The 25,259-nt window shown below is 43.3% G+C and overlaps 1 protein-coding gene and 1 long non-coding RNA gene across 6 annotated transcripts in view; one reads left to right on the top strand and one right to left on the bottom strand.

The window, feature by feature from the left end:
• The window catches only part of SMARCA2 (SWI/SNF related BAF chromatin remodeling complex subunit ATPase 2), a 175,340-nt gene that overhangs the window by 29,297 nt on the left and 120,784 nt on the right, over positions 1-25,259 (bottom strand). For 4 of the 5 annotated variants that reach the window (XM_072839584.1, XM_072839585.1, XM_072839599.1 and 1 more), the window contains exons 28-29: positions 9,332-9,549; positions 1,331-1,384 (exon numbers count right to left, since the gene is read on the bottom strand). In XM_072839584.1, the coding sequence (XP_072695685.1) occupies positions 1,331-1,384; positions 9,332-9,549 (272 nt within the window). The remainder of the gene's footprint in view (positions 1-1,330; positions 1,385-9,331; positions 9,550-25,259) is intronic. The other variant, XM_072839609.1, reaches the window with a different exon arrangement.
• Positions 944-17,050, top strand: LOC140640352 (uncharacterized). The gene is made up of 5 exons (XR_012037048.1): positions 944-1,169; positions 1,725-3,433; positions 7,594-13,520; positions 13,992-14,127; positions 15,095-17,050. It is a non-coding gene; the product is annotated as an uncharacterized lncRNA (long non-coding RNA).

The raw sequence follows: 25,259 nt of genomic DNA, 5'->3' as shown, positions 1-25,259 counted from the left end.
TGGGTTGGCCATTGAGCCACATCATGCCATTTGGACCATAAAGCCTCCTCCTTTCCCTGTTGGGGTGGCGGAAGCTGTTATCCAAGCTGCTTCCTTATTTTAAAGTGGCCCCACTAATAAAGTCCAGTTATTTGTTGATTCAATCCCAAATGCAAATCCAGACTGCGTTCCGTGATGGCAAAAGTGGAACCCAATTCTTGATGTCCCACAGTACACCCTACATTTATTAGGGTGTCTGGGTTCCAGGACCCAACGCTGTTTCCTGAACACCAACAAGAATCGTCAAACAAATCCACCATGCCCTCCAACAGTCCCACGCCCACACAGACATGGGGCAGGCGCAGGTCTCCCCCACCTTTAACCATCCTATTGACACAACTGGGGATGGGTATTCCTTCTGGAACGCAGAAGAGCAGCAGCTTCAAGACTTCTTCCTCCTGGCCCTAGGCTGGCTCACCCTACACTAGTGTGGGGAGAAAATGCTGTCAAGGATGTTACTGGGTCAACCCAAAAGAGTGGAATATGGACAGTCAAGGATCATACCCTTTTTAAGTTCAGGCTGACTGAAAGCAAACAAAAAAAAAAATAAAGAATAAAAACAAAAACCTTCCATGTAGTTCTAGTGGCTCCTAACCCCGGGAAATCGTGCGCATCCTCCTGGGCCGCTCGACCAACATCGCCTCATCCTCACAAAGCCCCTAGGGGAGCATTTCCGTTTCGCACCCGCAGCGGAAGCAGCACCCGGAGGGCCAACCAACGGGCTGAGGCCGATGGGGAGGCCACGTGGCAGGGGGCGGGGCCCCGGAAGCCACGCCCAGGGCGCAAACCCTCCGCAGGCCCGCCGCCATGACGGCAGAAACGGGCGCGGGCGCATGCGCACACGGCTCCTCGCGCGCTCCTGGACAGCCACGCGCCACGGGCGCGGCTCAGGAAGCGTCTACCCCGAGGCGGCCGGAAGTTAGGAGGCGGCGGAAGTCAGCCCGAAGCTGCGCTGGGAGCGGGGGTCGGGACGGCGGGGCGGGGAGAAGCCACAGAAGCCCCCTCCCGCGGGCGAGGCAGCGAGGCAGGCCTGCCGGGGGCTCCGGACGCCGCCTGTGTGAGAAGGGCGTTTACAGACCGGGCACGGCCAAAGCGCCGCACGGCACAGACACGCTGGAAAGCCCTGACAGGTGTTTTCGAGTAGCCGTGCGCCCCCGTCTCCCAGCCCAAGGCGGCGGGGGGTCGGGAGGCACGTGGAGAAGTGTGCTCCCGGCTCCTTCGGAGTCGGTCTGTCCGCTGTGCCAAGGGACACCTGTATTCAGAGACAAGGGGATGCAAGACAGATCCTGACCTGTTTCCTTCTATTTCCAACTGAGAATTACCGGGCACCTTCTCCACGTTACACCTGCGGTAGAGTAGAAAGAACACCGGAGTCAGAAGACCTGGGTTCGAGCCCCAGCCCAGCTCTTCCTTCTATGTTGGGTGACCTTGGGGTGGGGCGTTGTGGGGGGAGTCATTTCCCTTTTCCAGGCCTCGGACCGCTCACCTGCCTGCCCCGCCTCCTCATGGGACTTGGGGGCAGACCACACGAGGTCATGTGTGGAACCACACTCTGAAAAAACGCAGTTCTACAGAAAAGGGGGGAGGACCCCACCCCCCCAAATGATTTCCTAACGTCTCTGAGACTTCTCCTTGTCTGAAACATGTAAATGCCTGTTAATCCAGTTCCCTTTCTCTGCGCACAGGTTCCATCCACGACTCCAGAAGCAATGGCAAGTCAGGCAGCATCTGCTGCGGAGAGGCTGGCTCCTCCTCCTACTCACCTCAGGTAGCTGGAGTGCACGTTGCGACAGCCGCCAGCCTAAGGAGGGCCCTCCAGATGACACCACCCGGTAGCTGGCACTGCGTCCCAGACCTCTGCGCTTTTCGAGTAAATTGCTTCCACTGGAAAGGACAACCACCACCTGACACCTCTGGCCCTTCCACAGGCCTCTAGGGAAGCACCTTCCACTGAGCCATTCTGAACCTGCTATACTGGTGTCCCTTGGTGTGGTGGCAAATAAAACAGGAGAAATCGCAGGAGAAACCTCCCTCCCATCCAGACCTTAACTCTAGGGGAGGACAACGCCCTCTGGCATACACAGCCTACGCAGGTGTGACAGGTGTGGCCGCTTACAAAATACCTTCTGGAAGCCACTGCTGGCTCTTAGAAGGGCTTGGGGGCACAGCAGAGGGGGAAAAGCATAAACCCAGGAGCCAAAAGGTGGAAAAAAAGAGACTGAGCTGGAATGTCTGAAATAAAAGGAGGAACAGGCAGGGACATGACAGAAAAGGAAATTGGGAAGGTCATCAAGGCCAGACCATGGATGACTGACTACCTTTCCAACTGTGCTAAGAAGTTCGATTATCATCCACTAGATGATGGGAAGCCATGCAAGTTACCAGTGAGGCAGGCTCAGATACACACCCCAGACAAGCAGGATGAAGAGCAGCCTGGAGGTGGGGGGCACAGGCAGCACATGGCTGCCCCAGGCAAGGCCTGCCATGAGGATGGCCTACTTGGAGAAGTGTGTGAGGCCTCAGAAGCTGGGGTGTCCAGGACAGATGCTCATGCATGTGTTGAGGGAACTTGGTATCAGAGTGAGTATCAGGAATAAGGCACAGGACTGGGAATGCTTTTTCTGCTGCGCCTTTGGGACACTAGGTTGATGATAATGTTAGCCATGGGGCTACAGAGGCCAAAAACAGATCACATTGTCTCAGAACATGTAGTCATGAAGAAAGAGAAACTTGGCAACAGAAAATATTATCTTACACATTTTATAGAACAGGATGTAAATAATACAGAGAAGACGGGCAAGGTTCTGTGAGCTGAAATTAATGAAGAGGGGTGGGGGATGCAAGCCTCAGAACAAAAGAGATCCCAGCAAATAATATCAAATGATCACCATAAGGAGTGCATGGGGACAGACCTACACAGGTCAGTGATCTGATCACTTTGAGCAAAGAAAAAAGGTACAAAATACCAAAACAAAAACCAGAAAAAGAATACAGTAACATGGATTTGGCTTTAAAAATCTGTTACTACAAATCTATTTTGGAGAGGTATGAACAGTCCACTGTAGATCGAAACCTCTGGATGGTGATCCATGAGGGAAAGCCTCCACTCGGTAAACAATACACTTCAGGTCAAGCACTTGAGAGAAAACCTTGGAACAAGGCAACATTTTTAACAGGAGCCCATCCCTTCTGGAGAATGGGTTGATGAGATGTGGACCTTCAAAAACAGCAGCTTGCTTGGCCTTCCTGAAACCGAGGGAAATGCTACAAGTGATTTTGGTGTGTACAGGAGGTAAACAAGTACACTTAGTCCTAAGGTTTGAAGTCTATGGAGTCCTTCCTTGGAAGGGTTCTAAAAGGTAAAGGAAAGAAATGTTGCCTCTCCTTTCCCAAGGTAAATGTCTTTACAGCGATAGTTCTGTTTTCTAAAAGTGACTCTAAACACAGGGAAATGTCATTGTACCTTCGTATCATGGGCTCAAATGACCTCTTCCCTCCCCAAATTCCCCTGGTCAGCCACCTGTTTGAAGGAAGACCCCATCTGGTAGGAAGACTATCTCTTCCAATGCCCATACAGTGAATGAGTGGGATAAGCACTTTGAGGTGTTTTTGTTGTTGTTGTTGTTTTTTGAACCCTCTGTCCCTGTTCTGCAGTATAGGGCTGAAAATAAGGGAGGAAGGCCATAAATATTTCCAAGATGAATGAATGATTTCTTACAATGTGAGGAGCTAAAATTCTGAACAAGCCAAGACTTTCCACCATTCTTAGACATATTGACAGGCTTCTTAAAATTTGGGGCAAGAAGATAACAGTCTTTGTTCAGGGAGGACAGCAGATCTTCAAGAGTGTCAGGGAGGAAGGAGCCCAGCCCAGGGGTCACCAGCCCTACCCCACCCCCCCAACCCCATTGGGGGCCAGGGTTTCATCCACCTGGTTTCAGACCAGCCAGACAGGTATCTTCTGCCTCCCCCACTGCTTCCCTGTGTCCATCCTCAGCGCTCAACCTGAAATCCCAACTGTTTGCAGAGAGCAGGGCCAGTCCTCCTGGAATGTTCCTGCTACAGTCCTCAAGCAGTTATCAGGGAGCAAGGAGATGACATGACCTCATCTGTTTCCAGATTCTTTAGGGATGAGAACAATGCTCAGATTTGAAAAGTAAGGCACAATAAATGAACAAAAGCTACCAATGGGAGAGTCAACAGAGCATATGAAGGCACTTCAAATGAATCCAAGTTTCAGTTGCAAACTAATTAAATCCTGAAGGAGTGTGTGGATTGCTTCTAATAATGTTTAAGAAATCACAAAGAATAGAAATGGAGTCAGAAGATGAGAAGAGTGCCAGGGTCCTCATGTCAAAATGAAAAAGGAAACTCAAGGCTGCTATGCTTGATGTAGACCCTCAGTAAAAAATTTAGAAGAAATTATTCAGATGCCACAGGGCTATTTAGAGAAGATAAATAACATCATTTAAGTACCAGCAGGGGGTCTCCTAGAAAAAACCATGGCAGGCTAACCTCATTTCATTCTTTCAGCAGGGTTTCCAGGTGGATAGATTGGAAAGGCCACAAATGTGGTGTCTCTTGGTTTCAGCCTTTTTTGATAGCCTTGACAAAGTATAGATGAATGTGCGTGACATGATGGCACGGTCATGTGAGTTCGCAGATGGCTAATCGACTTTAGGATTACTAGTTACTTTCCTTGTCAACCTGAAGTGATTTTCAGGGGGCACATAATTGAGACCTGTCCTTTGCCCTTTAGAAGGTTCTCAGCAACAGCTTATAACAAATCTTCTGATGACCAAAAGACTTAGACAAGGAAACATGATTTTTTTTTAAACCCTAAAAATTAAGTTGTAAAAGTAGACTATAAGGATTGGACATGAATCAGATAAATGGAACTGCACAGGGAAAAGAATGAAGTCAGTAAATACAGGTTAAAAAAAAAGAAAAATCCTCAGTTGAACGCTAACCTTGGCAGCATTCAAGTGACAAAAGAACTTTCTGCATGTTTTGAGGGAGCTTTTCAACAAGTCCCATGTTCCATAAAGGTTAAGTCTGTGTCAGAGCTGCTGGAAAATGTTAATACACTCCTGAGTTACGGTAACAGAATTTTGGTGTACAGATCAAGGAAGCTGGCCACCCTGCAGTTAGCCATCAGAATACCTTCAGAGCTCTGGGCGTCATATTTAAAATGGGACACTAAGAAGGTAGGATGTGCCTAAGGAACAGGACTAGGTGGTACAAATCTAGATATCACTCAGAGAGCAAAGGGAGGTGTTTCAGCCTCAAGGAGTGTGTCCTTAGGTGGACACGTTCACAAAGGACATTTCTTGGAATGAGGACAGATTTACTCTCGGAAGGTCCAAGTAGAATCGCTAGAAATCAGAAGGCTGAATCCATTTTAATAAAGGAAAGGACTAAAAAATAAAAATAAAAAAAAATAAAGGAAAGGACTGTGTTTAGAGGTGTGCTTCAGTGTCATGAACGGCATGCCCCCTAACATAGTGAACTAACTCTTGGGAGCACCCTCACAGAGGTTGGATAGCGATCTGTCAAAGGTGATGAGGGTGAAGCATCTGGGTTGTGGGAAGTTGAACCGGAGACAGCTACAACCCTGAAACAATCTAGAATCTTTCCCTTATCCAAGTAACTCAAAGCCATGTCTCTAGATTTGGGACAGTTCTCTCTCTGAGACCCTATCCCTCAACACCTTATTCTTGATCTCATCCCTGGAGCAATTTTTAAAGAGTTACAGATGCAGATTAGGATTAATCCTTTTTAAAGAAATTGAGTCTTAGGTTAAATATGACATAATCTTAGAACAGGATTTTTAAAAGCCTTGTATAGAGGCAGAAAACAATGCATGATATAGTTGAGTCAAAACAAAACCTTCTAACAAACCCTTGACTTGAAAGAAAATGGTAGAAACAAGAGAGTAGCTGACCAGTACTACCTTTAGACAGCAATCTATACAGAGGATCTTACATTTGTGAATCACACAAAATTATTGGCTCTTTGGGGTCACATCTGAAAAAGTATCCTTCTTTAAAAAAAAAAAAAAAAAAAAAAAGGCCTGGCACTGAAAACAAAGGCAATAAATAGATGCTTAAATTATCCTAGTTCTTTATAAAAAAGAAAGATACATCTGTCCCAGAATCATGCAAGAACTTTGAAAAAACTGTCTCATGAGAGCTAATTAATTCTTATATATCAGTTAAATATAGATGGCAGTTCTTATTTAATACACTGCTAATCTGTATGACTGTCAGAGCCCTAACATTTGGCTGAGGTGATAGGAGGGAGATTAGTACAGGTGGTATTTCTTGCACAGGTAGGTTGAATTGCTATATTAGTAGCTGACTTTAATGGTACAGAAATCTCAACACATGGAAGGGTAGGTGAATTTCCCAGCAGTATTTTCTAAAACCAACAAAAATATAACAATGTATCCAATTAAGGCCCTACTAATTTGAGTGCCTCCTACTTGAGCACCAAGTTTGGTAAGAGAAATAAAACACAGAAATATTCAGAATAAGTGCTTTTTCTAGATTACTAACACACACACAAAAAAATCCATGAAACACACAGCAGTAACTGAGTACATACACCCCAGAATGTACCCAAATGTGGAAGCTCACAGAATGAGCCTTAGGAGGGTACTTTTCAAGAAAGGGTTAAATAAGTAATTAAAACCAGAGAAAGGGGAGGAAAAAAGTACTTAATGTCTGCATGCTAAAATATTTAAATATTCTTCCCCTACAATACAACCAAAGACATGCTCAGTAATCAGTCCCACTGAAACTATTTTCTATTTTCAGGGGAAAAAATAGGACGGAAATCCTATTAGGAAGGATGCTTCTTTTAAAGCACTCAGAGCTCCATTTACCCACCTGATGAGCTAAAAGTAGTCTGAAAGGCTGATTATTAATAATGAGATGACTCCATGAGCTTGGTCTATATTAACTCACCAAATTCACCTAACACCTCTAGAGGCAGTTATGGTTATCATCCCATTTTGTGGATGAGGAAAACAGGCTCACAGAGATTGAGGAAGTTGCCCAAGTGCCCCATAGGTAGTAAACCCTGGAGTTAGACTCAACCAAGGGTAGCTAAACCCAGACTACAGCTTGTGCTGTCACCTACAGAGCTGTGCTCAGCTGAGGGGTAAGGGATGGAACCTCAAATTTTGTGGTGGTTTCGAGGAAAGTGGTCAGCCCCTAGCTTTGTGTTTTAGGAAGTCATAAACCCAAAAAGCTGTGGAGCCTGCAGGTAATATAAAGGAGTCAGGCAGGCCAGGTGTGAAAAGCATGATGACAGATGGCAGCAAGCACTCCACACTGGAAGGATGAGAGCAGGTGATGGGGAGTGGGACACCCCAGATCAGGAGAGCCCATGGAGAAGGGGGAGCCACTTCTTCAGTCCCACCAAATGCGACCTTAGGGAAACTTGGGTAGAATGTAGCATGATTTTTGGGTTTTGCAAACATAACGGAAAACACTTGAGGTTTATAAGAAATTCTCTCCAGTTTTATCTGTTTGCTTTTTTCCTACCCAGGCCCTACACAACATGAACCATGAAACAAATCAATCTGTTGGCAGTATGTGGACCAGCAGCTGGTGACCTCTTTTATGCCATTAAAGGAGGAGCTAGCCATCACCTGGAATAGAAGGTCTAGGTTCTAAACCTCTTCTTGGCTCTTCTCAGCGTTTCTATGGCCCTTCTCACTCAACAGTTTATGAATAAGGCATACTTGGTCAAAGTAACAGATGTTGTGCTCCCGTGAGACAAAGGCAAAAGAGTTGGTGGTATATGCAAGAGTGATTCTTTCTACTTTTTTTCCTTACACAAGAGGCTGATAAAATAAGGCATCATCACTGTTCAAGCTGGTTTCCTAGAAACTGTTCCTGCCTGTGGCACATCTATTGGTAGGGCTGGGGACGAAGAGAAACTTGACAGTGTTACTAACTCTTAGTATACAAACAAGTCTGCATGTTCGCTTTGGTCAAAGAAACGACCTGTGGCCAAATTTTCTTTCCTGGACGGCTGTCATACCCATGTCAATGAGCAGCTTACCCAAACCCAATATAATAGGGCTGCTCTTTATTGCCACTTCTGAAATATGCAAGGGGATACACTTGAAAGAAAAAAAGAACAACAAAAAAAGAGTAAGCAGAGAACCTAAAAAATCTGGGACACAAAGAGGGGCATGAAATTCTGACTCTTTCACACACACCTCCTCCTACCACTTTTCACCATTTCTGGAGACTTCTTACAGAAAATATAACTTAGACCTAACAAAAAAACCTCTAGGTGGAAGTTTCTTCCTTTTTATACTACTTCATCTTTATTACGAGGTTTTCTTCCTGGTAATACACATGCACTAAAGTCACAATGAGAAACTAAAATCACAACTTAGTTATTCATGTTAAATACTCCCAGGTGTACAGAGCAACACTAGTTAATGTAAAAAAAAAAAAAAAAAAGGTAACCAAAAACTGATCAATGCCACTCTGCCATCAAGAGAAATACAATGTTTAATTCTTTTGTTTCCTAATTCTTCAATTGGAAGGAGAGGTGATCTTCCTATGAAAACTGCATCACATGATTATCAAGCAGAAACCAAAACAACTACCCAAAATGTAGCCTAACTAGTTTATCTACTGTATTGGGCTGACAGACACAGGTCTGGGGATAATAGTGTCCAGCACAGATTTCTTAACGATCACACTGAAAAGTTCCATGAAAACGAGTTACATCTGCTGAAATGCCATGCTAAGTAGTATCATTATGAAGAAGGAGATGGTTCAAACAAGCACTCAGATATTCAAGTGTGTTGGAAGGAAAGAAGGAATGGTATTTTTGACGAAGCATCTGTTTGGTTTTCAACAGAGTCTTGACATGAAATATTTACCTTAAGTATGCTAGGATTCTTCTCTCCCTAACAACTCAGCCCAAAAGTAGAATTTCACGCTACCATTCCAAATCCTTCCCCATAAAGGATGGTATTTTAGAGATCCTTAAGAATCCTCCTCCAGCTTAGACTTTAATTTTGTAATCTAAACTATTTCCAAATATCTCAAATAATAGCTGGTAAAATAGCATCCCAAATAGCAAGAGCAGCCATTGTGAACATGGTACAAAGTTTCTGACACCTTTGGGGCAAAAGCTGTGAAACATGAAAGTAGAAAGAACCTTAACGTCCCAGTACACACCTTCCTAAATCTTGCTCTGTGGTGAATTATCAATCGTACTCTTGGGGAAGATGATCAAGGTTTAAGAGTGAAACACTCACCTGTCCTTGTAGTTTATCACAGTATCGATGATGGCGTTCATCTGCTTCGTCAGTTTGGGGGGATTTGGGGATAGTTTCTCAGCTGGAGGGCGGCCTCTCCTCTTCTTGGCTTTTTCCACATCTTCTTTTGCCGGATCTTTATCCACATTTCTTCGTCTTTTTCGCTTCTTGAGCCGTACTTCCTCTTCCATTTCTTCCAAATTGCCGTCTTCAATGGCCTGGTGTAGCAGGGAACGAAGGAAGAAAATTCAAGACAAGAGAATCACCAAGAAAATTTTAAAAAGCCAACCTGAGTAGTAATAATAAAATTAAACTAACAAAAATCAAATAATAAAAAAAAATAGAAGTTAACAGTAACCAGTCAAGTAAGAAGAAAGAGCAAAGACCGCCATATTGAATCAATGCATCTTAAAACCAAGTCTAATCCGTGAACAAAATATGTTGAAAGCCGGAAACACTAATCGTGAGAAGAAATGACGAGTACAAAAAGAGCTATACATTTAAGTGTCTGAAAGATAACTGAATCCAAATGAAATTTTAGCTCAATGTAAGAAAAAGACCTTAATTGTCTCATTACTGTAAAGGGGGGGGGGGGGGGAACAGTAAAACAAAACAAAACAAGGGATGGGTGAAGAAAAAATCCCTCTAAGAAAACATCCTTACAATCATATAAGCTCTGACCCTTTTTTGAGGTTTTACATCAATTTACTCATGATTCACAACATAAATCAGAATTCCATCCAGATTTTTGTTCTAACGTAGCAATTAGTAAACAAGGAAACAGGAAGTACAAAGCCACATTCCTTGGTAAACGCACTTAAATCATCTGATAAAGAACACACACACTCACAAACAACAAACACTTTTTTCCAATTACCTGCAAACGCTTGCTTTAAACCAGAGCCAGCAGCACTAATGCAGAGAGATAATAAAATAGCTATAAAAACAACCAGGTATAAAAGAAACCTGTTCGTAAATGGCTAAAAGATCCATGTGACAGACCCAGAAGTTTAAACTTTTCTTCCCCCCACCCTGATAAATCTCAAAACTTAAGAAAAATAAAAGAAAAACTGCAATAAAAAAATAGATAAAAGAAAATTTGACCATGAAAAAGAAAATTAAAAAAAAAAAAACCTTTAAATTACATTTCAAGATTGCTTTCTCACACAGAATAACTGATGTTGTTATTTGTTCCTCCTGCCTCTCAATATTGCTTCCAGTATGCAAATGCTAATCAATCCTTTCTCGTAGCTGAAAGAGCCCTAATCATAAAGCAATTACCTTCATTTCTCCACAGCACCAAACATGGCTAATATTTATGATCATGTGAGTATAACAATCAATATAAAGAGTGATTACAGCTCAGACATAATTTCTTTCACTTGTGTACAATGCCTCCTGAAAAAGAAAGGTTTTATGAAGAAAACCTGGTGCAGAACACAAAACAACCTGGCATGTTAAAAATGCTAGTGGGATTAAAAGAATGTTTTCTATGCATCCTCCAATGTGCAAACCCATAGAAGCAACATGCACAGAGACAGAATCCTAAGGGACAGTCTGAGGCTAGGCCTTAATAATCAAAAGACAATTTCCATCACGATCCTACAGTGTTCAGATAACCACTATGAAGGAGGCGAGATCTGATGAGTTATGAGGAAAAAAGAAAAAAGAAAAGGAAAAAAAAAAGCTCCACATTATTTCATTAATATTCATTTGCCTAAAAGCAGGACACCCACTATACAGCTAAACACACTGCAGCTAAGCGAAGATTAAGAAAAGGAAATTGTCCCGCAAATCTTGGAGACTGAACATGCTAATAATAAATACAGCATGCAAGGCTGTCAACAGTTAATGGTACTGCTCTCCTCAAGCACCCAGTTGCACACAGAAATACGGAGAACACCGGCTTTTGATGTGTTACACACCTACACATGCCTGGGATGTAGTTCTACTGAATCTTCAAGACGGCAACGAAAAAGGATATTTACCTTACCACTATCAGCAGGCCGGCTATCGGAAATCACAGTTAGTGGGGATAAAATTAACAAGCCAGCAAAGCAGCGAGCTGCTAGTCTCTTCATCAGCTGATCAGGAAAAAAAAGAGAGCTGGGGAAAGGCTATGTTTTCATATACAAGTAATTTTATTTTACTGAAAATTTAATACTGAAAGGATTGTGGATACTCAAATCTGCTGTTTCATTCTACCTACTACAAGGCCCGAAGCCTTCCTCCTTCAGCCTGTTTTAATATTGACAACTACTTATCATATTTTTCCCCCTTATTATTCCAGGCAGCAGAATTAGAGATTTTTAGCTCAGATGGTTTCTGATTCTTACTCTCATTTTAACAATTAAGCCAATAAAAAAAAAACAAATTAATATTCAAATTTATTTTAAAAAATTAAAAACAATTTATGCTTTTTTTCTTTGGTATTTTAAACCTCATTTTAGTGCTTAAAAAAATAGACTGCATGTTTTTGGAGCAATCTAAGAGGATTTTTTTTTAATAAAATAATTTTTTTTCATTAAATACATGTCAGTAAAAGCAATGTGCATGTTCTCAATTTCAAACATTTTAATACAATGTCATTCTTTCTCCTTAAAGAAAATCCCGAACAACTGTGACACTTCCCTTTCACTTTCCTGCTGTAAAATTTTTCATTGTTTTTCTTTTCAGTGGGATACATGAAGAGGGGGAAGTTGTGAAAAGGATAGCTCTAAGCTCACCCCCCTCCCCTTAATTTTGAAAAAAAACAAAACAAAAACGGAACAAAGCACAAGCTCGTGATATTTGGATTTATCAATCTCTGAATCTGGGAGTAGCTAAGAAGCGAAAACAAATTGCAAAAAGAACTAGTGGAAACAATGTTTATGACAATTGCTAATACGTGCAGATTCATATTAAATTTAGGTTCTGGAAATCACAAGGAAACACACAAAGTACTGACCATTATTCCCCTTAAATTAAGGTTTTATGCAGGAATGCAGTCAGCTACAAAACATCTTCCCTCCTCCCCAAAGACCCCAAACACATCCATATGCAGTACTTTATGTTCAGGGATTTCTAAGGGTCTTTTTCTAATGGAAATCAATTCACTAAATATTTCCCAGTGCTTTTCGCACTTAAAGAAGTAGAGTAAGCTTACTCCTGCATGGAAGTAAAAATTATTCATGGAAATTTAAAACTGTTCTTTTATTTAAAAAATTATTTATTAAACTGGCTCAACTGACTCAACTCAGTGCTAGGTGGGGGGGGCCACCAAAAAAAAAAAAAAAAAAAAAAACTTGCTACACAATGCTAAAGTACTACCCCGAAAAGAATGCCCTTCCAAACCTTTTACCAGCACAATAATGAAATAAATCACAGAAGCAAACCCCCAGTTTCCGACTGGTGACGTGTTGCGCAAGAGTGCGAGCCCTAATTCAACATACAGACGGCTCCCATGCTGAACTGCCTCTAGATTTAATGAAGTGAATAGGAAGGAAGTCGGGGGAAAAAAAGTGTACAAATAAGAAATTAACACTTTCCTTCCCTATCCAAACGGTGAGATACAACTACAGGGAAGTTTGGTGAGGCACTTCTTTCCTTAAAGGCACACGGCACCCATTTGGCTCCGGATGTCACTAAAAAAACCCTTCTGGTGATAAAAATCCCCAGCCAAGTTAAAATAGTTAAGCATATTCCAGCCTGCGTTTTTCCTGAATGAAGCTGGGAATTACTCCTTCCTCCACTGGATGGCAACCTTTTCTTCCCCCCCTTCTTTCGCTTTCTTTCTTTCGTTTCTTTCTTTCTTTCTTTCTTTTTTTTTTTTAAAGAATACATTTTCACAACACAGGATGTACAAAAATGAGATCCAGCCTGGCTCCTTCTTCAATTCGCTCCTAAGAAAGCAGCACCAGGTTCTGATAACAAAACGCAGGAGCCGGCCGTGCAGGGAAAGCGGCTTTAGAGCAAACACTTTTGCAGCTTGCAAAAGCACATGGCAGACCCGACCCGGGAATCAGCCACACGTGGGTCTGGTCGTGCCCCTCTCTGTCATCCTGACACACGCGGTGTCTTTTAGGGAAAGACGGACAGTGCAGGGAGTCGGTATTATCCTTGTTTTTAACCCTCGCTGTAACGGGGCGCTGGTGTACCTGACTTCACGGTACCACACGGCACAGCGGACTGGATCCATGGCTGTGAATAGGTAAACAGGGACAAGCGAACAAAAGCCACACGTAACTCCGGGGCATTGTTTTCACTGTGGTTGCCTTTTCCACTCAGGATCTCCAAGCCCACCGCGCAGAGTGGCACAGCCCCAACGCCGGAACAGACCATCTTAAGAAAAATCAAAAGGAGCAATTCTAAAGACATCTAGACAATGCATGGGGAATTTCTTGGATAGGGAAGGGGGGAGATTCAGTATTCTAATACCTAACTGTGATGTTTAAATATCATGTTTCTGCCCACTGACAGGGTCTCTTGCTCTCTCTGGGGGTCTTTCTCCCTTTGTAACTTGCATTAGATTCCAGAAGAGGACCCCAAATGCTGCTGGGGTGGGGGTAGGGCTACAGACTGAGGGCTAAGCATTAAAGCATGTGGGTTAGGACAATTACATGTCAATACTACTGCCTCCTGAAGCCCACTCACACACTGCTAAACTTGATTCTAATATTAGGAGAGGCTAAACCTCCCTCAAGCCCTGCTGAGACCCCCAGATGCCAGTAAGACATGCAGCGATTCCCAACATAACCAGACTACCAGCAGTAGCAGTGACAAAAAAGTGGATTTTTAAAGAAACTTTAGGATTTCAGGTATGGGAAATTTTCTTACTATAGTGATTTTTTTTTTTTTTAATGACAGCAACAATCAAATATGGAGTTCTTAAAATGCCACCTCATTTTAGTCACTTGGTTTAATAAAGACTAGCACTTCTGCATACAGAATTTCAGACTCGGGGCTTTGGACAATTTAAAAATTTTTATCAATACCATCCCCGAAAGCAACCTGTTAGAGAAATAAGCATAAAACCCAGTTCCCAAGGTAGAATCAGCCAGACACCAAAGGACAAATACTGTATGATTTCACTTACATGAGAAAGAAGAACAGAGGTTGCCAGGCATGGAGTGGAGGGGAGAGTGGGGAGTTATTGTTCAGGAAGTGTAGAATTTCGGGTTGGGATAATGAACAAGTTATGCACTGTATAGTAGTGATGGCTGCACAGACATCTGCTAAAATGTACACTTAGAACAGTTAAGATAGTTTTTTGCATTATGTGCTTTTTAACCACAATTGAAAAAAAAAATGTCATGGGGCTGGGGTGGGGCGCGGGGTGGGGGGGAATCAAACTGTATATACTTAAAAAACAAACAGACCCAATGGCAGGTTCCTACGTGTTCCTACCACCTCAACACACAGCACAGGATACCACTGAAATCTTGCTAGCTTTCCTTCTGACCTCAGACCTTATAGCATTTCGACAGGTAGCACGTTCTGTCTTGCCCCTTGCCAGGGACGGGAAGCCTTTTCCAAAAATCCTTATCCATTCAAATGTTGTTAAAGGAAATACCCAGGATATAAGAAAATACCTGTAAACAGTGGTCCATCTATTCACAAACTTTACATTTTTTAACAAATGCCTAAGATATTCAAGGAAAGAAAGGAGTTGATCTAAAAGTTTTTTTTTAGCAGCATAGTTTTTCTTTTTTCTTTTTCATTGTGGTGTAATTAACTGATGACCTGTTAATTTAGTGGACTCTGGTTTCTTTACTCATTTGATAGGCACCTGGGTGGTGGCCACTGAAATGGGCAGTGCTGGCTTTTAAGGTAAGTGACTGCAGCTGCTCTTTACCAAATTCTCAGTACAGCGAGTTTCTCAGTTTCTTGTTCAACGACTTCAGATTACTTTTGCAAAAATGAACCAAGGTGTTCTCTTTCCCGCTAATGGCATCAGCAAGCTCCCTGAGGAAATGTAGGGGAAGTAAGGGGGAAAGGTAAGCTTCCACAATCCAGATGAGGCAAAGCAAACCCTATTTCAGGTATAAGCAATTTTGGGGTGGAAAGAGGGGGAAAAAAGTATAGGAAGTATTAAAATTATTTAAGCCACAGGATCAACTAAGCCTATAGGGTACCTTTTGGGGAATATGAAGCCCCAGTACTCTGTTCAGAGCATGACTTTTAGATTTAGTAGAGGGTGACCCCAGAAACATTCGGTCCTGTAGACCCTACCACATTACCAACATGATGCACCAACACCTTTGTTCTCAGAAGCTAGGCAAGCACGATGCTCCAGCTGAATTTGTGAGCCAGCAGGAGGCATAGAGAAATGACGGGAAATTAAAAGAAATACAATTCTGCCTTTTTTTTTTTTTTTAATCCGGAGACCATTTATCAGTTACTATAACTCATAACCCACTTATCCCCCACGCGAGCCTTCTCAGGGAGGCCTAGGTCACTTCGTATTTCAGGTTCTCAGTATATTAAAATAAAAACTGAAATGCCAAGAGAAGGTAACAGATTGTGGTAAAATTTCAATGCTTACAGAGACTAACATGATGTTTTTGAGACAGACAAGTAATGTGTACAGTGACTGAGTATAACTTCATTTGGAGGCCCTTGAGCCAAAGAAATGGTTCTCTTCTGGGCTTGCCGGTGACAGGCCATCCACGAGCAACGGAGCCCTCTTCAGGGCTTCCACACTGCCACAAGACAAATTCTCTGAGCTATAGCCCCTCTGTGGGTGAAAAGCATCAAATCCCAACAAGAGGGCGGCTCAGAGTAGGGCGCTTGTTCTGCTTGAGACAGAGGCAAAAAAAAGACCAGCAAAAGCCAAATTAACAGAGAACACATAAGTAACACAACACAAGAAGAAATTAAAAGCATTGCAGCCTGAGGCTGTCTGATGGAGGAAAAAGCCCCAGTTTCAATCCATCTGAAGATACATGGCATCGTGAATACTTCCACTGCTTTTACTACCACCACCACCAGCCCCTACCACGTATTGTTTCCACGGTTGCCAGGCACACGGTGCTTCACACACATTTGCTCATTTAATCCTTGCAACAACACTATGAGCCAGGTACTGTTATCTGCTCAGGTTATGGGTAAGAAACTGGAGGGTCTGAGAGACGGAGCATCTTCCTCCAGGTCAGACAAAGGTAAGCAAGCAGAGCCAGGATTTCAGCTCTGGAAGTTTGGCTGCATAAGCCACACCCTGAACCATAGTATTTTCTACTTTACACCACAAATGAAGACTGAACCACCAGGAAAAGGCTAATTATGTGTGTAAACTTAGGTGAATAATACATCTAAAGCCTTAACACCATACATAACATCTTGACTCTCAGCAAAAAAGATCCACATGTGCACACACATGTGCAATCTTGCTTTGCATGAAGTACGGGACCATTAAAAAAAATGACCATTCAAGTTGAAACTGCCAAAAGCCAGTCTAATAATCAGGAAATTGTGATTGTTCCATGCCCCTTACAAATGTATGTTGAAAAACTAAAAACTCTTATGTCCATAATATGTGCACAAGAAAATGTGAAACATAGTAACATGAATATCTATTTAGTACATGAACTTTAACACACTAGAAACAAGCGTTAAGAGGTTTTGTTTTGTTTTAAAGCATTTGCCTTCCTCTTCTCATCAAATAACCTAGGATATAGAATAAGCTTTGTTCCAGGCCTTGGCAAATTGCCAAGGATCAGCTTCCAACATTTTTTTTTTTTTTTTTTTGATTTATGATAGTCACACAGAGAGAGAGAGAGGCAGAGACACAGGCAGAGGGAGAAGCAGGCTCCATGCACCGGAAGCCCGACGTGGGATTCGATCCCTGGTCTCCAGGATCGCGCCCTGGGCCAAAGGCAGGCGCCAAACCGCTGCGCCACCCAGGGATCCCCAGCTTCCAACATTTTACCCTTTGCCCTCTCAATGTTGTGAAATATTTCAGATGAACCCTTGGATGCAGAGGGCTTGGTTTGTCTCTTCATCCGTTTCTTTAAACACTTTTCCTCATTCACCTTGCTAAGTTCACCTTCAACGAAGTTCCTCTGGCTGAGTATCCAGATCCTCCTTTATGGTCACTCTACGACCTTACAGCTTTCTTAAGTTCTCCACAGAGGGGTCTTTCAGAAAAGACCTGTTTCCTCAGCAGTCAATACTGGATGATCCTTGGAACTGGTGGCCTGAACTCACCCTTGCAACCTGGGTACACACTTCACAGCAGAGCCCTGTCTGCCCTGGAGGCACCACCAACCCACTCAGTTCACGCCAACTTCGGCTTCTGAAACATGAAACCAACCTTTCCTGGCAGAAAAGGCTCTTTTTCTGTCTCCTCATAATCACTATTCTCTTTCAAAGTTAACTTCGACACTTCGGCCTGAACACTAGCCAAATGGATTGGGATATATATATATATATACACACACACACACACACACACACACACACACACACACACAAAAGTCCTCAATTCAAAGTAAATGCTTCAATTCAATTTAAACTAAAATACACTGGATGACTTGAGCTTTTTTTTTTTTTTTTAATTCATCAGACTTTTTCCATGTTTTCTTTTTTTTAAAGAGTGCAAGCAGTGGGTGAAATGGGAGGGATAGAGAGGTAGAGGGAGAGAGAGGGAATCCCAAGCAGGCTGTACACTCAGTGTGGAGCGTGGCATCAGACTCCAGCTCATGACCTGAGCTGAAATCAAGAGTTGGATGCTTAACCAACTGAGTTGCTCAGATGCTCCCCACCCCCCATATGGTTTACAGTGGAGTTTCCTGCAAGACTCTCTTGTCTTCACAGTTGGTGCCACATTTTCAAGCCTTCTAGTCCTGTCCAATTTCACTTTCTGTGCTGTTCTGTTTTTTGCTGCACTTTTGCCTCTGTTGGCCAATCCCTGCTCTTAATGATCTACTTTGGCTGGAACGTTGTGTGGGTGTATCACCAGGGTACAAGGAGGCACAATAATCCCATGCTTCACTGTCTATACCTTGACTGAGTAACAGGTACTAAGTGACAAGTCACCAACACACTTTGAAAGAAGTGATGGGAATGGTCTTGCAACATGATGTACATGGGTTACTTACATAGTATGGACTAAAGAACTAGCAGCAAAGTCTGTGCTTTATACAATGAAGTACAATAATACTATGATATACTGTGGTGCGTCCCCTCCCAAAGTCATACGGCAAGGTCCTAACCCCCAGTGGGTCTCAGAATGTGACTGTATTTGGAGACAGAGCCTAAATTTAAAGGGTAATTAAGGTAGAAAGAGGTCATGAGGGTGAGCCTGAATTCCACACAACTCGTATCCCTCCCTATAAGAAGAGGAGACTGGAACACAGAGGGAAGACCATGTGAAAACATAGGGAGAAGCAGATGGGATCTATAAGATGAAGGAGGCCACAGAAGAAACCGACCCTGTGGAGACCCGGATTTTGGACTCTGCAGATCTGTGAGAAAGTCAATTTCTATTCTTGAAGCCACCCAGTTTATTATTTTGTTCTTGCAGCCCTAGCAAACTAATTCATAAAGTAACAAATTTGTGATCGGGGACTGATGTTTAACTCTATCACAGTAATGGCAATTTGTGTATACTGGAATGATGCCAAGTGAGGACCCCCTGTATGAGCATAAACATCCCTTTGAGTAAGTGATGGCAGCGTTTGTCTTTCATACTGCCCTATAATCTAAGGGAAACTGCCCTGCCCTTGGTGCTGGCTGCCTGGCTGCCATGTTCTGTATTGGGCAACCTCTCCCTGGCCTGGTCTCACCTGGTTGAACTGGGAACAGTGCCCTGTTCTCAGGGTGGCTTGTCTCCAGGCCTGTGCAGGGCCTGGCAAGAGGGTCTCAGCATCAAACACCAAATTAGTTCACTTCTTTTAGGAATTTGGACTGCAAGCATGAGAGAGTATGTCTGGTGGTATGGGAACTGAAGCTGAATGGAAGGAGCAAGAGCATCGCTGGTCCCAGGGAGGCTGCAACTCCATATATATAGACACATACTCCTAACTGGTTAGACTGATGCAGATACATGCACACACACATACACATATGCACACGTATGCATGCGTAGATACTACTAGTGTCAGCAGAGGAGAACCTGGCCCCAGTTAGATTTGAGAAGCCAACTTGGACATGTATAATAGATTCAGATTTAGATTTGCTCAAGTTAGGTCTATGTGGCACTTCTAAATATACATAAAGTCATTTCTCAAGTAGGACTATCCTACTTTATTTAATGCCAGGTCAATAAAGCTAAAAATTCAAAACAGTATTTTGAGCCCTAATTAACTATAAGCTCTAAGTGTTGTAACACAATTTGTTATGCAATAAACCTTAAAACAAGCCTGTAATTCTAAAGCACAAAGGATCAAGATAATGGTAAATCTAACCAGGTTTTACTAACAAACATGCTTAGTACTACTCTGGCTTTGCACACCTCCCATGGCCTCCTGGTACACTAAGCCAGGACTAGAATTTTTCTGGGAATTAGTGGGTAAAATTAGTATGGGCAGTGCTAGGTAGCAGAAGAGGCAACACCAGGACACTGGATAACCTGAAACATGGTCAGTGATGTGCATAGTGTAAACATACAAAGATACCGCTCTACCTAGCCAGGATATTCATATGCAGAGAAATCTCCCTTAAACGCATCCCAGGAACAGAGCACCTAGAAAAAATTTAAGATGCATGCCTGTCAGTCGGTAAATCTGAAGGAAGTGAGAAGGCTCCTTCAATCCACCTCCACTTAAGGCCCTGCCCACTGTGAGGACCCTCTGCTCTCTCCACCTAGCACGTATGCCAACAATCAGTTGTGTTCCCAAAGGTCTGGATGCCAGTTACACTTGTTATTGGAACTACATAACTCACTTGGAGATTATGTAAAATGAAATACAATTGTGAAAAGAAACAGGACTCTTGGGACGCCTGGGTGTCTCAGCAGTTAAGTGTCTGCCTTCAGCTCAGGGCGTGATACTAGGGTCCTGGGATCGAGTCCCACATTGGGCTCTCTGCAGGGAGCCTGCTTCTCCCTCTGCCTGTGTCTCTGCCTCTCTGTCTTTCATGAATAAATAAAATCTTAAAAAAACACAAACAAACAAGGCTCTTATTTTCTACCAACAGTGAATATAGTGAAAGACTCCATAAAGGGGAAAGGCTTAAAACACAAAACACTGCTGAATTTGGCAAGGGCTAGACTCTTATAATGTGGGGAAGGGTCTGCACTCTATCTGCTAGTATCAGGATTCTCAGGTGATGGAGACGTCCATTAACTGGAGTGGGGGGGGTCCTTTCAGAGTGGATACTTGAAAGGTCTTCTAACTTTGTTACTCATATCTCAGGAAAGCTGAACTTAAAAAAAAAAATTCTAAGAATGCCAAAACTGGAAATCCTAAGTGAAATATAATATGGTTACTTATGCAAAAAAGAGTAGTCAGCCGACCTGAAGAGGCAACTTTAGCCTTACATAAAAATGTGGCATATGGATACCCATTGTTTCCCATTAAAGGTATCCACTACTTTAAGTGACATTTTCTCAGCTTGATATTTTCATTGGCGGACCCACTATGGATTATGATTATTTTAGTTAAGAAGGCTTCTGCTGGTCTTTCTTTTCAGAAGGGGAGTCAAAAGGAAAGTCACACTACCTTGCTTGTTCTTTCTTGCCATCCAGCCTTTTCTCCCCTGCAGTAAGATCTGAATAACTGGATACTGAATTTTTCTAAGTAGTCATGAGCTACGTCCTACTGGCCAGATCTTAAATACTTCCTTTCCTCAGGTTACTGCCCTACTCAAATTGCAAAATGATCCTCAGGTTGCCAATTCCAAGTTTCTCTGCCTGGACTCCACAGGTCTCCATAATCTGATTTTACCTAATCCGACTTGCCATACTTCCCGGCCTGTGAACATCCCACCCGGAACAAGAGCAGAAATCTAGTGCCTCGCCATAGCAGGCCATATTTATCCCCAACCGTCATGATTTCTCTCACCCTTCTCACCTGGAACGCCCTTCCCAATAACCTTGTACCTGTGCATGGTGTGCCATCCTTCAGTCATCAACTCATTCCCCACTCAAGATCTTCCCCAGCTGTAACACATCACCCTGATCTTTTTCTTACTGAGACCATGCCTCATTTTTCCCACTGCCCTACAGTCTCTAGCGCAGCACTTGGGCAAGAAAAGTTAGGCAGTATAAATATAGTCGAATACAAATTGAACTTTTAGGCAGGGTCCCCTGGGAAAACTGCTCTTGGCAATACACCTGTTCACTGGCCACTAGTCGTGAATTCAAGTGTAGCTGTTCTACATATTTCTGTTGTTCATCTTCAAGGACAAAATCATAAACTCTAGCATTGAACTTGTTATATCTCTGCTACATCTTCTCATTGCTCAATCTCTGGAGTCACCTGAACTGATAAATTTACTCCTGACCACAGGTCAGGATACTGAGATTTTTCAAAAGTTGCACAGAGCTTCCAAATCCCCCTATTAGTCTTGTCTAAATCCTATTTTATTATCCTCTGCTGCTCCTTATTTAAAAGCTCTTCTTCCTATATAATGCTAGTCTTTTTCCCCATATTTTCTCACTACCTTTTTCTCCCCTTCATGCAGATTCCCCAGGTTTTTCTTTGCCCCCCTCCCACCTCTTTTCTTATGCTCCCAATAGTTAAACATGCAGTAAAATGTGGCCAACTGCTCTGAGCCCACAGCAGACATCACTAATACCTCCGATGCCCAGAACAGCAGCAGCTGAGATGTCTCTTAATGGCTCTTGGGGGACTGCTGAAGAACTTCAAAACCACTCTCCTGGGGGGCAGGGGACAGAATATAAGATGATATCTCATGAAGGCATTGGCCTCCCTGCTTCTAGAGTGGGGTCCCTGGCACGCTTCCTTCTGCTGAGCAACCTGGACATAGACTCTCAACCCTCAGGGTATTGGGTGCCTTCTGAGCAAAACTGCCACTGGCGAGAGGTACCTGCAAGTCATCTGGTCCCCTATTCTGGATGCGAAACCTTCTCTGGAGATCCAAATTGCCCCTGGCTTCACTGTGACTTCAACGCACATGGCTTCAAACATTCTCTCTCCAGCCTGGACTTGTTTTGGAGTTACCAGTTGTGATTTCCAATATCCTGTTAAATGTCCCAGCTCAAAGTCATCGCTCTTTCCCCAGCAGAGTAAATATTTCTCTCTGGATCTTTCTGTCTCATCAAAGGGCAGCATCATTTCCCCCCAATTATCCAGGCTTAAAAAAAAAAAAAAAAAAAACAACAATCTTTAAAATCATGAGTTTCCTTCCTTACAGTCTGGCAGGCCTGCCAGTCACTGTGTGCTTTACCTCTGAAATAGTTCATTCCCCTCTGCTCATTCTCCTCTTTCACAGGCAGGGTCAGATATAATGGCCTCCCTATGGGTTTTTCTTGCCCTCTCTCCTGGGCTCTAATTCATCCTTTACAAAGCGAACGGTTATCTTCTTTCTACTTAGAAGGAGGAAGGCACATTTGTTCTCCCACTTCAGACTTGATGGTCTTTCGATGGAATAAAGCCCAGGTTCTCAGGCCTGGCACCGCCTCCAGGGAGTGCCCTACCCTAATCTTTCCCCTCCACTCCTATCCCAATGAAAACCTGCATAAAAACACCGTGTTCCTAATACACAAGGTCACAGAGGGAGGAGCCACTCATTCCCATGCCTCGGTGGGGTGCAGAACCTCAAATTCTCTTCCTCATCCCCCTGTCCTACACAAATCATGCTCCTTTTTTAAGAAACAGGCTAAAATGTCACTTCCTTCACAAAATCCTACATGATTTCCTCCTTTTCTCCTACTTTTTACAATATATCACATGCACTTTTGTTCACTGTTGATTCAATTCTGCTTTGTAGGAGTTTTGTTCTTCTCTTAAAATATGCCTGAATCTCCTATCAGCCTGAAATCTCTTTGGGAATTTAAAAAAAAAAAAAAAGGTCCCCTTAATCAAAATGTAAAGGCATTTAGACTGATGCCTTACCCACCAGTGGGACCCAGAAATCTTGTTGCAATAAAATTAAATCTTCACTCTTTATTCCTCTGCTTTCTCAAAATGGCAGGGCTGATCAAGGAACCATATTGTAAGACTGCTTGAGAAGCTACACAACTATACAGTGAATTTAAGCCAGATACATGGGGCAAAGATTTTGGTTTTGGTTTGCCCTGCTCCAAACCACCTCTATAAACTGCCTTTATTCTATTTTTAAAGTTTACTTAGTTATTTTAAGTCTTCTCTGCACCCGACGTGGGGCTCAAACTCATGACTCTGAGATTGAAAGTGGCGTGCTCTTCAGACCGGGCCAGCCAGGAGCCTCCAAACTGCCTTTATTTTAACTGGTGACGATACAATCCTGTGTCTTGCTCTAGCTTTGGGAATAAAATGGCCTATATAAGACATTCAGCCTTGTTGGCCAAAAAGATCCCGCTAACCTGGAAGGTACAACAAAGACCACCCCTCACCTGGCTAAAAGAGCAGTGAACAAGGGGAACAGCATTGTGAACAAGGGGAGGAGGAGGACGGAGAGTGGCACTGGCCTCCCCACAAGCAAGGCAAATAAGAAGGGGAGAGAAGCTGACCTGAGTCCTCAAAAGCCTGCGGAGTCCCACTGTTCAGCAGATGGGGGTCCACCAAAAACCCCTTCTTGAGGAGTGGCAGGGCTAGACACCTTCACGAGGTGTATCTTGTATTCCTTCCATCTAAAGCGCTGTCTTGAATTTCTCTAGATGCTACTCCTCCCAACGTCAAGAGACTCACCTGATGTTCATCCACCCTCAGCTCCTGTAACCTTTTCAACAAACAGCTGGAATTCATAAGCCAGGAGGAGGTGGGCTCAGTGGGCAAAGGGGCCATAACATCCTCCCGCTCCCCTGCCCAGTCCCTGCAACCTTGGCCTGATGTGCATTTTTTTAAATTTTTTTTTAATTTTTATTTATTTATGATAGTCACAGAGAGAGAAAAGAGAGGGGCAGAGACACAGGCAGAGAGAGAAGCAGGCTCCATGCACCGGGAGCCCGACGTGGGATTCGATCCCGGGTCTCCAGGATCGCGCCCTGGGCCAAAGGCAGGCGCCAAACCGCTGCGCCACCCAGGGATCCCTGTGCATTTAATAATAAACTGAACATTCGGCATTCATCCGACAAATCTACCTGCCGTGGACCACATGCTAAATCCAAAAACCATGCTCCTTGTCTGTGAGACTTAGTGTCTCATCTGTAAAATGGGAGAAGTAGTATCTGTTCCAAGTCTGTAATGGGATTAAAACGTGATACATATTTATAGCTCCCAGCCTAGCACTGTCTGGAACAGAGAAGGCAGAAGTGGAGGGACTCCAAAGTCCTGAAAATTCTATGGGAAGGAGTTTGGATTAAGAATTTAATTCTGATTATCTGGCAACTAAAAAGAATATGATATTTTCACGTCAATTATTATCTCAAGGTAAACAAAACCCATCAGTCCTGGGGAGGGGAGTGGGGAGATGGGAGCCCACTTTGTGGTAGTAAAAATGGGCCAACGACATGATGCGGTGAGGTAAAAGCAATTTTGAAAAGAGGGGGGAACAGCCTGTGAAATCTGAAGTGGTAACATAAAAGCCGTGTTTATGGAGAAGCCAAAACCCACTATTCCAGTGTGGGAAGGCATGCCCCCATGTACCCCTTAACAGCCTTCCAAAAAAAAAAGGTCAGTCCTTTGGCACAGGGCGCCCTGTAAAGTAGGGTGTTCTTCAATCAAGTGGAAGGACATGCAAATATTACTAACAGCAGGCTGGGGCTTGATGGATATCAAGGGCTGGGATTTATTGAAACGGCTACAAAAGAGCTCAGCCTTGTAACAGGTTAAAAATAATTCTGAACGTAATGGCACTGAAATAACCCCTGGCCGTGTTTTACTTGGCTACTTCTCCAACCTGGGTA

Source organism: Canis lupus, chromosome 1, assembly GCF_048164855.1.
Source record: "Canis lupus baileyi chromosome 1, mCanLup2.hap1, whole genome shotgun sequence".
Taxonomy (NCBI): Eukaryota; Metazoa; Chordata; class Mammalia; order Carnivora; family Canidae; genus Canis; species Canis lupus.
Note: the sequence above shows the minus strand (reverse complement) of the source record. Positions and strands in the feature narration are given on the sequence as shown.